This window comes from Nyctereutes procyonoides, unplaced genomic scaffold (genome assembly GCF_905146905.1).
Source record: "Nyctereutes procyonoides isolate TBG_1078 unplaced genomic scaffold, NYPRO_anot_genome, whole genome shotgun sequence".
NCBI classification, from domain to species: Eukaryota; Metazoa; Chordata; class Mammalia; order Carnivora; family Canidae; genus Nyctereutes; species Nyctereutes procyonoides.
Window position 1 is genome coordinate 15,077,422 of NW_026575135.1, and position 14,659 is coordinate 15,092,080.

Sequence of the window (14,659 nt, forward strand, 5' to 3'; positions counted from 1 at the left end):
ATTATGGCCTCAGTTCTCAACATTCCGTGTCCTGGATCTAGAGTCTCATGGATTCTTGTCACATTTCTGTCCTGGGTTCTGAACAATATCTCTGAATCCTTCCAATAGTTGTCATTTTTATTGACCTAGGCTAATTTGAATATATGCCTGTTATAAGATATTTCCTGACAAAAGTATACTAGACTTCTAGTGTACTGGATTTTTTAATTGACTAAAAGATTCAACTACCTTAGAAAATTATGAACTTTGCATGAGAAATGTACTTTTGTCCCCCCATTGGAATCTTGTAAATAGCTCAGACACTGGGGATAGAGGATTTTCAACTGAAGAGAATGGATGAATCTGTTCTTAATCATCCTGGAAAATAGAGCAGAATATGAGGCAAACTTTGGACTACAGGGGTAGACATCTTCTCTTATATCAAGTCCAGGTTTTATAAGCAATTCTAGTGGGGGGAAGTGATACACCCCTGGGCGTGAGAAATTAGTGATATCAATGTCATTTTCTTTCTTCTGCTATTAGTGGCAGAAACAATTTCTGGCAGCAGCATCAAATCAAGAAACATAAAAACATCCTATTTTTGAAAAATTCTAAATCAGAATCAGTATCAGTGGAGTAGCCCAGCAGAATTTAAGATGCTGTATCCCTGGTAAGAACAATGAGAAATGAAAATCCATACTCTAGATATACAGAGAACCATGCCCTTTCTTCAAGATAGGAATAGAGCAGGATAGATATAGCAGGAGTCACAAACAGAGGGTTGCTGGGCTTGCAGAGTGGATTTATTTATGCAGTAATCAACAGTAGTGGTAACGTCCTGGCCAGAGAAGAATTGGAAAATTTTTCTAGAGCACATTTCTCAGAATTAATTCTGCCACTGACCCTTCCTCTTCTACAGGATTATGACCAGTAAGCATCACATGCATAGATTACTAGATTTGGAAAACAAATATCAATTTAAATTAATTTTGGCAAGAATTTGAAAGAAAAAGTGGATAGAAAACATCGCAAAAGCTGATGGCAGAAAAGAAACTTCTTTTCATCTCACATTTAAACTTCGTAATCCCTTTCTTTGTGTCAATTTACCCCATAGTTTCTATCTGCAGGAGCTCCATACTTGGTCATCTTCCAGATGAAATGATTTTTATTGAGCATCTCCATAGTTGCATGGCAGCAACATTATATTTATAAGATATGGATATATAAGAAGATATTCAATAATGCAGCATTTATCCTGTGGAATGAATTCAGTTCCAGTTGGCACATTCCCTCAGCCTTAAGAATTTTAATGAAAAGTGTGCTGTATGTTCTTTCTCACAATTTTTATACATCAGATTTTTCACAAACTGGATCTTAGTTAAACTTCATTGCTCCCAAACAACCAGAATGTATTTTTGGCTCTTATTTTCATGTTGCAGTCTTAAATAACAGGTCCCTAGCATTTCACGAAGAAAAGAATTTAAGAAAAGCCATCTAGAAAAATAATTTGGATTTCCAGTTATCAATACCTAATACTTCAAAAGAAATCTCACACAAAGGACTTGATGGACTTTATCTTCCCCTTAATACTAAAAGCCAAATGTGAGATAAGTTTGATCTGAGATACATGTTACTTGGCCCTAGAAAAGGCCTGAGTTCTCAAAATAATACTTCAAAATTTCTGGAAAAAAAAAAAGAAATTCTTCTGTATTCTAATTCCTCAAGGAGAAAATTCCTTCATCTCAGGAAAGTAACCTATATACCTCTATCCATAAATAGATCTTTGACCTCTGATGTTCCAGATATAAGCACATTTTGATTCCCACAATGATTCATACTCTTTTTAACCCCAGTTGTGATCTTATATGTGAGACAACAGTCAAAACTATTTTAACAATCTACGTGTGTATACCAAAGGCAAGCAAGGAGAGATGGTGATTAAAATGATGGCATAGAATTGGATCAACAGAGCCCTTCATCTTCCCATGTGGCATTTAGATACCAAATATTAAAAATATTGCATATACTTAACTGAAATTAGCCAGAGCACCTTTGTGTTTCTCCTAAAAGACTGCTAGCCTCAATTTTGTTTTATATTTTGTCTGTGTTTAGAATGTCACCACATATATATGAATTCCTAAAAATTATATTTATTTTTTTTGAGCTTTTATATTTGAGTTTATTCTTCATTTAACTTTTAAAACACTACTATAGTTGAATATTAAAACAAAAACAATAGCAAGTAGTGAGCTATGATTATAGTCCTTCACTCATCCACTACTGCATGTAAAATGCCAGCAGCAGTGTTATTCACCGGCCCCATTAAGAAGTCTGACACTGAACACAGCCCCTAGGATGATGTTCATCATCCTCATATGCTTCCCCATTGTAATGGCGCCGTCTCTCCTGATTGGGATCAAAGTCCACAAGTTCTACCTGGTCCATTTCATCAGTCTCTTCTACTTCCTTCCTCTCAGGTAGGAGTTTTTCCAGCAAAGAAAGTTTATCAGGAGAGAGAAAGCCGTTCTCGGGGAAGTTTACCTTAAATTCGATGATTAGGTGACCCTTCTCATATGGTCTACGATAAATTGGCATGCCTTCATTTAGCACACGCTTGATGTCCCCATGCTTGACAATCTGACCTGGATGAGAGGTGATGACGATGGTTCGGTTGTCAAGAGTAGATATTGGCTTTTGAAAGCCACACAGGGCTTCAACCAGCTGCATATCCATACACGTGAAAAGATCTTCTTGTGGAGTAAAAACAGCATGGTCCTTCTGATCTAAAACAATGATAATATCTCCTGGTTCCAGTCCTGGTTCTTGGTCTCCCTCACCATGGAATGTTATCTTCTGGCCATCTTTCATGCCTTTGTCAATATGCACTTCTAGAATCTTCTTCTCTCGAACTATCTTCCTTCCGTTGCAGCTTTTACATCTATCTTTAGGACTGATCCGTTCCCCATGGCCCTGGCACTCCATGCACACAGACTGAATTTGCTGAACCATTCCAGGTCCTATCTGATGAATTCTTATTTGCATTCCAGTACCTTGGCAATTGGGACAACATTCGACTGCTCCTTTCTTACCACCTCGGCCTTCAGATTTATCGCAAATCACATTCTTTTGCAGAGCTAGTTTTCTTGTTGCGCCATTATATAGATCTTCTAAGGTTACTGAGAGCTGATGTACAACATTTTTACCTCTCCGTTCTCTCTGCATCCTGCCTCCTCCTCCAAAAAACATATCAAAGATGTCCATGGGGGAGCCAAAACCACCACCAGCTCCACCTTCTTTAATTGCCTGTTCTCCTCCTTTGTCATATAATTCCCTTTTCTTTGCATCAGAGAGCACTTCATAAGCTTGAGAAATCTGTTTAAACTTCTCTCCTTCATTTGGATTCTTATCAGGGTGGTACTTCAAGGCCAGTTTTCTGTAAGCCTTTTTCAATTCCTCCTGGGTGGCATTGGGTTTGACCCCCAAAACATCATAGTAAGTGGTTTCTTTCACCATTTTCTACAGCCGGTGAGAGGGCCGAAGCCGGTGTGGGGGAGCGGGAAGGAGCACGTTGCTGGGGCAGCTCGGGCAGCCGCCGCTCCTCCGCGTCTCACTGAACGTTCTGGAAAGTTCCCTAAAAATTATATTTGAAGTTGCATGAATTTTATATTTATATACATGATATCATACTATAATTTTAGGGCTTTCATATTCCCTTTTCTGTAAATTGCTTCTGTGTATTTCCATTTTTTAAAAAAGATTTTATTTATTCATTCATGGGAGACACAGAGAGGCAGAGACATATTCAGAGGGAGAAGTAGACTCCGAGGGTAGCCCAATGTGAGACTCCGTCTTGGGATCCCAGGATCATGACTTGAGCCAAAGGCAAATGCTCAATGACTGAGCCACCCACATGTCCCTGTGTATGTCCATTTATCTTCTTGATACTTCATGGGATTTTTTTTTTTGGTAAGTTTATAGAAATCCTATGTATAATCCCAGTCCTAAATTGTGCAGTCATGTGTTGAAAATATTTTGGATTAACTTAAATCACTGTCATATTATATTGCCATAATTATGGCATCTTTGGAAATGATACTTGATAATTATCTGGTGGGTATCTTGGTCTTTGGGAATTCCTAGACTATTTTTGGCCTTTTACAACTTAAAATTTATAATGTGTTTGTTAATTTCCACCAAATCCTATTGGCGTTTTGATTGGAATTAAATTGAATTTATATATCATTTTTTATAAATGTGGGATCGTGTGGTATTAAGTTTTCTAATTTACAAGTATGTGATATCTCTTGATTTATTAATATTGCTTTCAATATATATCATTACATTTTATGTATACTAAAAATAACCTATACATAAAATATATAAATTATATATAAATATTATAAATGCATTTTTTTTCCTGTATGACTTTTGCCCACATTTTCTTAGATTTTACCTCTTAGGTATATTAAAATTTTTGGAGCTATGTAAAGTGATATATTTTAATTAGTTGTTAGAAATGCTTGTAGTCTTAATATGAAAGTGCAGTAAAATTTCAAATATTAATTTGTATACAAATGCTCCATTTTTAATTTTAATATTTAAAAATTAAGGAACTGACTTGTTTTTTCCCATCCCCTTATCTATTTTCTTTACTTTATTTATTGCACTAGACAATGTCTCCAGCAGAATATGAAATAATATCAGTAAGAATGGATGCTTTTTACTTGCTTCTGGTAATAACATAAATATTTTAAATATTTCATATTATGTATTTGTTTCAAGTTTTGCAATAGTTAAGGATTATCAGGTTAAGAACATTCTATTTTCTGCTTAGTACATTTTTTTTTTAAATAATGAACAGATTGTGATTCCTTAATCCTCATTTTGGTGACTATTGGGATGATTACTTGATTTTCTCACAAACAAATTAATCCTTTTAAATTGATTTTTTTCTAATACTGGAAAACAATAAATTGCTGTAAGTTTAAATTATTCAAGGTGTATTATCACCTTTATTTGTCCTTAATTTGGTTGAGGATATTTAATATATTTGTATCTGTGTTTATATGTGAGATTTGCTTACAATTCTAATTTGAATATTGTCTCTATTAGAGTTGGTACCAAGGTTAGGAGATTTGGTTAAAGTAATACAGATATGTTCCCTTTCTGGACTTTGAAATACTTGTGGTAAACGTGATTTGTTCCTTGAATGTTAGTAGGTAATACTACTTGGACCTGCCATTTTTCATAGGACAATTTTTAAAAATCATATTGGGTTTTGACATGAGAGTAATATTAAAGCTTTTTGTTTTGAGTCAGGTTTGACAAATATTATGTTTTCTTGGGAAGTATAAGTTTTCAAATTTATTGGGATAAAGAAATCACAGTTTATCTGTTATTTTTAAAATATTGGTTTCCACATGTTTTACTTTCCTAATATGGTCTGTTTTTTGCCTTCTCTCTTTCTTCATCAATCTTAGTCGGTAAATGTTAAAGGGTAATGAATCTTATTTTTTTTAAGATGCTCAGTTTTATGGATATGTTGATCTTATATTTTAAAATTATTTATAATTTCTTTTTGTTCTTTGAAATTTACATTGTATTTAGTTTTTCTAATTTCTTAAGTTGCATTATAAAAAGTTCTCTACTGCAATTTTTTTTTTAAGACCTTACTTTATTTAGGTTGAGAGAGAGAGAGAAAGAACATGAGCTGGGTAGGTAGGGAGTTGAGTGAAGAAGAGGGAGAAGCAGAATCCCGGTCTGATCATGACCTGAGCTGAAGTCAAATGCTTAACACACTGGGCCACCCAGGCACCCCTCTTCTCCAATTTTAATTAGATCCACAAGATTTATTATACAGTTTTGTCATTACTTTTTCTTTATGCTTTCGTTAAAAATACATTATTCCTTTATTTATAAAGGGATAGTTATTAATTTCCAATTAGAATCTTCTTAAATTATGTATATTCTTGATTTTTAATTTAATTAATTTGCAACTAATGATTTTTTTTTCATTTTTTTGAGTTTTGCCTTAAGCTTTGAATGAGACTATTTTTCTTTTCTTTTTTCTTTTTTTTTTTGTTAATGAAATTATTTTTCATGAATGGACCTTGCATAATGGAGAAAAAGGTATATGTTTTCTTAGCTATTAGGTATAAAGTTATAGATTTATCTAGTATATATAGGTGTTCGCTATGTTGAATTTTTAAAATTCTTACTGATATTTATTGTCTATTCATTCCAGAGAGACATGAATTAAATTTTCCCAATAGGATGTTGGATCTATGTCTCTCTCTCTTTTTTTTTTATTTTATTTATTCATTCATGAGAGACACAGAGAGAGAGGCAGAGATACAGGCAGAGGGAGAAACAGGGTCCATGCAGGGAGCCCGACGTGGGACTCCAGGATCAGGCTCTGAGCTGAAGGCGGAGCTAAACCGCTGAGCCACCGGGCTGCCCCATCTCTTTTTAACTCAATCAATTTTTGCTTTATATTTTTGAGATGCTTTTATTAGTTGTACAAAAGATTAGAATCACCATATTTTCCTGGTAAACTGAAACATATGTTATTGGCAGTGACTCCCTTTCATTTCAAACTTTTATTTCTCTGTTAATGAGTCTTTTAATTTATTTAAAATATCTATATCAGTGACCTTTTTGTATTAAACTACAGTTTTTAAAATCTGTCACTGTATTATTATTTTTAATTTTTATTGATAAAATGTTATTGATTTTTATTGATATGGAAAATACTTGTAATAGCTGCTTACTGTTTAATGTGAAACATAACATTTATATGAAATACAATAGAGACATATAAGATGTCTATTTTTCATGAGTTTTGGAATATTTGTTCATCAAACTATACTTGATAATTGTAGGGATAACCAGAATGTGCTTCTGGGATTCAGATGTCGCATCCTCATTCTTTTAGAGTTCAAGATTCTAATTTGCTAAGTAGAGCGAACTCCCCAAAGGCGTTGCCCTATCTTTACCAATCCATAACAACTACTCTAAATATAGAAAAAAAAAAACAATGGGTATTGGAAAGAGATATAGAAACACACACAGAGAGGGAAAGAGAATTTTACATAAAGTGTTTTTAAAGTTTGTGTGACTTGCCAGTTTGTTAGCTTGTCTTGAATTATTTCAACACACATATGTCCCGAAAAAAGTAACTAGGTCGCACAAACAAATGTGGTTAAACTTGTCCCATCATGGACTTCTAAGAAAGTTATGGTTACTAGTTAAACACAATTTATTCTGAGTAATTCTATCTTATATTGGAGTGATGGTTTTTTCAACTCTGTAAGTGCTTACTAGCTTACAAGAAATTTCTCTAGAAAACCTTTACCTCTGCCAAGTTTACTCCCAGATTCTGAAGTCTCTTTATATATGCTTTTAATTTTTTAGAGATGCTTATATATGTCTAGAATAAAGAGTTCCAAAGAATCAACCTAAAATTCTAATGTAACATTTCTGAAGCAGAACACATGCATGTACACACATAAGCATCACATATATACACAAACATATACACATACTGTATATATGCATAGAACCACCTGAATTTTGCATGTCTTTTCATTGCGTATGCTATCAATTTTAATGAAAGTTACATTTCATAAAAGTAGAACAAAATACTAGTTTCGTGCCCTTTTATAATAAAAGATAATTTCAGTGTAGTATTTAATAAGTATTTCTGTGTATCATGAGTTATATGCTAAATCCATCATAAATTTTATTTTACTTTCATAGAATTTAATCCTTAAAATATTTTAGGTAGATAAATAGATGAATCTTTATCTTTACCTTTTTCCAGGCATAATTCATTCTTTTTCTAATGCTTTTTAGAATCAGTGCCATTTGGATGTGAGATGATATTTTTCCATTCTGCTTTGGGCCAGTGTTTTATATTCTTTTCTTTGTCCCTCTTTCATGATACATAATGGATGAACTAGGATTCAAATGCATATTTTCAATTTCCATATTTTTGTTCTCTATAGCATATTCCTGCAAATACCTTTCATGTAACTTACTAATTTGAGTGCAATGTTTATGAAGAGACACACTAAAAGATGTAGGGAATGGGAAGAGGAGTAGCAGGACAGGTTTCTTGAAGACTAATGGACCCAAGCAATTAAGCATTGAATAATTGCCTTTTTAAAGAAATTATATAGTGGGAACATTACACATGATGTAATTTTATGTCATTTTAACAAAACTGTACATTTTTGCAGATACAGAAATGATCCTATGAAGAAACTAATGCCAAGATATTAAAGAAAATTCCCCCAAATCTCAGAACAATTAAGACACAAAATCGGGGATCCCTGGATGGCGCAGCGGTTTGGCGCCTGCCTTTGGCCCAGGGCGCGATCCTGGAGACCCGGGATCGAATCCCACGTCGGGCTCCCGGTGCATGGAGCCTGCTTCTCCCTCTGCCTATGTCTCTGCCTCTCTCTCTCTCTCTATCATAAAAAAAAAAAAAAAAAAAGACACAAAATCATGGTCAAAGTCCTTGTATCCAATGAGATTTTAATTCAGATTGAAATCCTGGTTTTACCATTAAAATTTACTTCTGTTACTTAACCTCTCTGTGCTTCAGTTAAATAGATGACGTATTTGGATGTTTATGGTATTGAATGACAATACAAGAAAAGTGTTTAGCAAATTATAGCCAATAAATATTAGTTGATTTTGCTATTGCTGTTATTTCGATTTGGAAATATTTTGTAGATTAAATATTTGATTAGTGGTTTGACATATGATTATGGCATTGAAATATTTTTGGATATTGCTGTTGCTTTTACAGAATTTCCTGGCTGGACGGTAAAGTGGTCTATGCCTTCTCAGTAAATGATTTCTAACTTTTCTGTCTCTTTTCAGTGATTGTTATTTGCTTTTTTAATTAATAGTACTTGATGCCTCCTGGAAATAAAATTGAATACATACACAAGTAGTGATATATATTTTAATTGTATATAAGAGTTTTTTTTTAAAAAATTAACTGTATTTTTATTATTATTATTATTATTATTATTATTATTTATGTTTCTGAAATGGAATTGAACCATAGATATAAAAACAGATTTTCTGAATTTTTACAACTACTCAATTAATAAAACAAATATATAGTCTTTTCAAACAACTAGATTATAATATTTATTCACACTTCTAGAATGTGAAATGTTATTTTCATATGCAATGGTACTTTTTAATGATTCACATTAAGTTCAACATTGAATATATAGAGAAAAAATATTTTTTATTATTTTACTAAATGCAGTCTTTTGACAATTTAATGGCATAATGATGTGATAAATAAAAAAACAAAAATATAACAATCTAAATAATTTCTGTTTTTCAGTATGTGACATATGTCTTACCAAAAAGCATAAATTAAGTTTAATTAGCACTTTAGTGCATAGAAGGAACTCATGCATTTCTTTTTTTTTAGGAAATGTAATTATATATACAATTCCAGAATGACTGAAACTATAAGTCAATCCCCTTTTATTAGTGGATCATAAATTCTGACAGTTGTCTAGTAATGAAATCTAGATTTTTAAAATATCTCTGTCACTTCTACTTTCTCTAGAATATACAGGAAGATATTTATGGGGCACATGATATGAACATCTCTACTCTGCATAGTTACATGAATTAATTGCAGTCAGAATGGAAAATCTATTAATTTTTTCCATGCAAATAAGTTCACTATTTTAAATTAATTTTTGTAGTGCTAATAGTGTGTTTCTAAATCAAGAAAATTGAATTGATGATAATTTAAAGACATTTTAACTCATTGCAAAAGCTAATGCATAGTCCACAAAGATTGGACAGAGAATATTTTGATGAAATTGGAATGCCCAGCAGATAAGGATCACATAAGAGCTAAGTGATAGTTTCTCATATATCATTAAAAATCATTAAAATTCAGCAAAATTAATATTTAGTAGATATCATAGATTTTAAATTATAAAACCTTGAAAAGTCTTCATTGCCAAGGTTCTGTTGTACTTTCGGAAGGACCTTTAAAATTTCCTTTTTCTGTATATCTTTCCTTCTTAGTTTTTCCATGCTCATGTTCTCAATTATCTCTATGCTATTTAGGATCTTCTTTTCTTAAAACATTCTCTACATGATACAGCATTACAGAGATAGAATTAATGATTGCATCTGGGGATCAGTTTGTAGCCAGTGTTAATGGAATAAAAATTTACACCACTAAAACTACACCTATATTTCTAAATTTAGAATTTGATGTATCTTGGGTATTATTACTTCACTCTTCCTAAACAATGTCTCTACTGCAAATGTTTTCCTTCATAATAGTGTCTATGCAATACAAAAGATTGTTTCAATTTAGTGAAAAGAAAATAAATTATTGTCTCTAGAACTTAGGAATTCAAAGCCAATTTCATTCCAATAATTATTCTATATGATGATTTAATATATAGAGATTGCATATGTAATAAGAGTTACAGGATCAATATGGACCAACAACCATATATTTATTTTTTTAATTAAGAGCTTTGTCATAGGATATCCATGCATCATGAATATTTTATAGATAGCTGCAAAAATTCACAAAATGTTGAAGAAAGAATTAATTTGTTTGTATATATACATTAGCAAATAATATGTCTGAAATAATATATATGAAACAGTGCTTAATTTTGTCAAGATATTTTTTTCTCAAATACAAAGAATGTAACATTTGAAGAGTGATGATGCCTGAGTCAGAACATTTTAGTTATCAGTAGCTTATTTTAAACTTTTTATTTTGTCATAATTTTAGTCTTCAGAAATGTTACAGTAATAGACTTGATTTTTTCTTATTTCTTTGGTAGTAAATAACCCCTATCAAACTAATAAACTAAAATATATTATCTTTAAATTAGAAAATTTTATTGCAAGAAAAAAAGACAGTGTATAATTCATACAGATTTGTTGCAAGAAAATCTTATTTCTCTTGAAATTTAGAGATCAATTTATTATAATTAAAATTGTTTTAATCTTCATTTACATTTACACATGTTGTATACGTTCTACTTGAAAATATACTGACCCTATTTTTAAGTGTATTTATAAGAATTTATGTGTTCAGGACTAAAAGTGAGCTCTATGTGAAGCAAAAAAATAACAAGATCAGTTTTCTTGGACATTTAACTCATATTAAAGATGAGATTAAAAAAATATTCATTGATACCAGGAAAGGCTACATTTACATGTCAAATATATTTTTCCTGAGATTTAAAATATGTGTGTTTCTATTGTCTTGATTAGAGCATTAATTTATTTTCTGTCTCCAATAAAGCCTGAAAATACTGATTCCATTTCTCCTTTTACATACAGCTATCAAAGAAAATTTAGATTAGAAATGACTTTGTGAGAAGGGTGAAGAGTGACATAAATTTAGTAATCAAAAATTTTGCTTAGTAGTCATAAGCAGAAACAGTGGAATGGGAATTTGAAGAAAGACCAGTATTCTCATCTCATTCTGTCACTGAGATATTATAAAAACTTGAAATATTACTCAATTTCATGTGTCCTCAGTCTCCTCATTAAGGGGTATTAGAGATAATCTCTCAGTTTTCACCTATTAAAATATCTACATAGTTTAGGAAATCCAAATTTTAGAAAGTCTAGAAAATTTGATATATCTAAAAGTGGTATTGTAAGATTGAAAAGCCAAGAAAAGTACTTTTCCCAAGAAAAAAGTACAAATAAGATTCTTTAGTAGAGTAAGTAGCACTTCCAAGGTCAGCCATCTAAGATACTCATTTTTTTTTCCCATTATGGTAAGAACACAACATGAGATATATGGTCTTAAAGACTTTTTAGATGCACAGTACAGGGGATCCCTGGGTGGCGCAGCGGTTTGGCGCCTGCCTTTAGCCCAGGGCGCGATCCTGGAGACCCAGGATCGAATCCCACATCGGGCTCTCGGTGCATGGAGCCTGCTTCTCCCTCTGCCTGTGTCTCTGCCTCTCCTCTCTCTCTCTCTCTCTCACTATCATAAATAAATAAAAATTAAAAAAAATAAAGCTCTAGATGCACAGTACAGTATTGTTAACTACTACATGATGTACTCATCTATAACATCCATCTTGTATAACTGAAACTTAGTACCTGTTGAAGAGCAACTGCATATCTTCCTCCCTCCATTCCCTGGAAACCACTATTCTGATCTCTATTTCTATGAGCTTGACTATTTTAGATGTTTGATATAGGTAGAATCATGTAGTATTTGTCTCATGACATATTTATTTCACTTAACAGGATGTATATAACAGGATTTACTTCTTTTTTAAGGTCAAATAGTGTTCCATGGTATGCATGCATCACATTTTCTTCATCATTCACTTGTTGATGGAAATTTAGGTTACTGTCATATTTTGGTTATGTGATTAATTCTAGAGTGAATGTGAGAGTGCAGGTATCTCTTTGAGATCCTGTTAACAATTCTTTTGGATATATACCCATTCAAATCAGCAATGTACACAGGTTCCAATTTCCCCACATTATCACCCACACTTGTTATCTTTTGTTTTTCTGATAACAAATGTGAAGAGATAAGGGATGATTAGGGATGATGTCAAGCACATTTTCATGTCTGTTGGCCAATGTATGTTTACTTTGGAGAAATGCCTCTTCAGGTCCTGGGACCACATTGTTGCTGAGTTGTAGGAGTTTTTGAGGTAGTTTATTTTTTTGCTTATGTTGACTGGTTTTGATGATAAATCTCAGAAACTGTGGTCAAGACCAATGTCATAATGTTTTCTCCTATGTTTTCTTTTAGGAGTCTCACAATTTCAGGTCTTATGTTTAGGTCTTTAATCCATTTTGAGCTCATTTTTTTTGTATATGGTATAAGATAAGGGTCTAATTTCATGTCCAGTTTTTTAAAACAATTTATTGTCGAATCTATCATTTCCTCGTGTATATTCTTGGTAACTTTGTCAAAGATCAACTGACTATATGCATATATTATTCACAAATGTATGGAAATTTAACAACACACTTTCGAACAACCAGTGGGTTGAAGAAAAAATCAATAGGGAAATTAGAAAATATTTCAAGATAAATAAAAATACAAAATACCAAAACATATGGGATGGAGCAAAAGTCGTACTAAGAGGAAGGCTTGTAGCATAAACACCTACATTAAAAAAGAAGAAAGATCTTAAATAAACAACATAACTTTACAACTCAATGAACTATAAAAAGAACAATCCAAGCCCAAAGGTAGCAGAAGGAAGAAATAATAAAGATAAGAGCAGAAATGAATGAAATAAAGAACAAAAGGTATGGTAGAAAAATATCAAAACTGACTTGCTTTTTGAAAAGATAAACACTTGGAAAACCTTTTATCAGACTAAGAAAACAAGGTAAAACACAAACAAAATAAGAAATGGAAGAAGAGACATTTACAAGGGATGCTTAAGGAGAAAAAAAAAGGATCATAAGGAACTACTATGAAAAATTATACACCAACATATTCGATAACCCCAAAGAATGGACAAATTCCTAGAAACATACAATCTACTAAGACTGCATTATGAATAAATAGAAAATAAATCTGAATTGATTAATAATGAGTTAAGAGATTGAGAGCAGCCCAGGTGGCTCAACAGTTTAGTGCCACCTTCGGCCCAGGGCCTGATCCTGGAGACTCGGGATCGAGTCCCACGTCAGGCTCCCTGCATGGAGCCTGCTTCTCCCTCTGTCTGTGTCTCTGCCTCTCTCTGTGTGTGTTTCTCATGGATAAATAAATAAAATCTTTAGAAAGAGAGAGAGAGATTGAATCAGTAATCAAAAACCTCCCAGTAATGAAAAGTCCAGGACCAGATAACTTGGCTGGTGAATTATAACAAACATTTAAATAAGAATCAATACCAATTCTTCCAAAACTCTTCCAAAAAACAGAAAAGAAGTGAACACTTGCAAACTCATTTTGTAAGCCAGCATTACTCTAATACCAAAACCAAGTAAAAACACTATAAGAAAAGAAAATTACAGGGCAATATCCCTGATGAATATTGATGAAAAATTTCTCAGTAAGATGCTATTAAGATGAATTCAACAACACATTAAATGGGTCATACACCATGATTAAGTGGGTTTATCTCTGGAAACACAATGACATTTCAACATATACAAATAATGTGATACACAACAATAACAGAATGAATGGCAAAAAAATCACATGATCAAGTTTGTAGCTGCAGAAAAATCATCTGACAACATTAAAGGTGTTTTCATGGTAAAAACTCTTAACAAACTAGATATAGAAGGGATTTACCTAAACATAAGAAAAGCTGTATATGAAAAGCCCACAGCCGACAGACATCATATTCAACCTTGAAAACCTAAAGCTTTTCCTCTAAGATCTGTAACAAGGTAAGGATGCCACTCTAGCAATTCCTAGTCAACATTGTACTAAAAGTCTTAGAGAAATTAGGCAAGGAAAATAAAAGGCATTTAAATTAGAAAGAAACAAAATTATCTTTCTTTGTAGGTGGCATGAACTTGTAAGTAGCAAACCAAAAAAAAATTAATAGTCAACTCACTGACTTATCGATATTAAATGTAAATGTAAACCTAACCTTAGATTCATGCTTGTGCAGAAAAAAAGTGACTTACCAAAGATCACACAACTTGTAGTGTTAGA

At 32.4% G+C, this 14,659-nt stretch overlaps 1 protein-coding gene across 1 annotated transcript; it reads right to left on the minus strand.

The window, feature by feature from the left end:
* Positions 1–2,301: 2,301 nt before the first annotated feature.
* On the minus strand, positions 2,302–3,549 carry LOC129495025 (dnaJ homolog subfamily A member 1-like). The gene has a single exon (XM_055302323.1). It carries the CDS (start codon positions 3,490–3,492, stop codon positions 2,302–2,304), a length of 1,191 nt encoding a protein of 396 aa, XP_055158298.1. The 5' UTR covers positions 3,493–3,549.
* Positions 3,550–14,659: the final 11,110 nt, after the last annotated feature.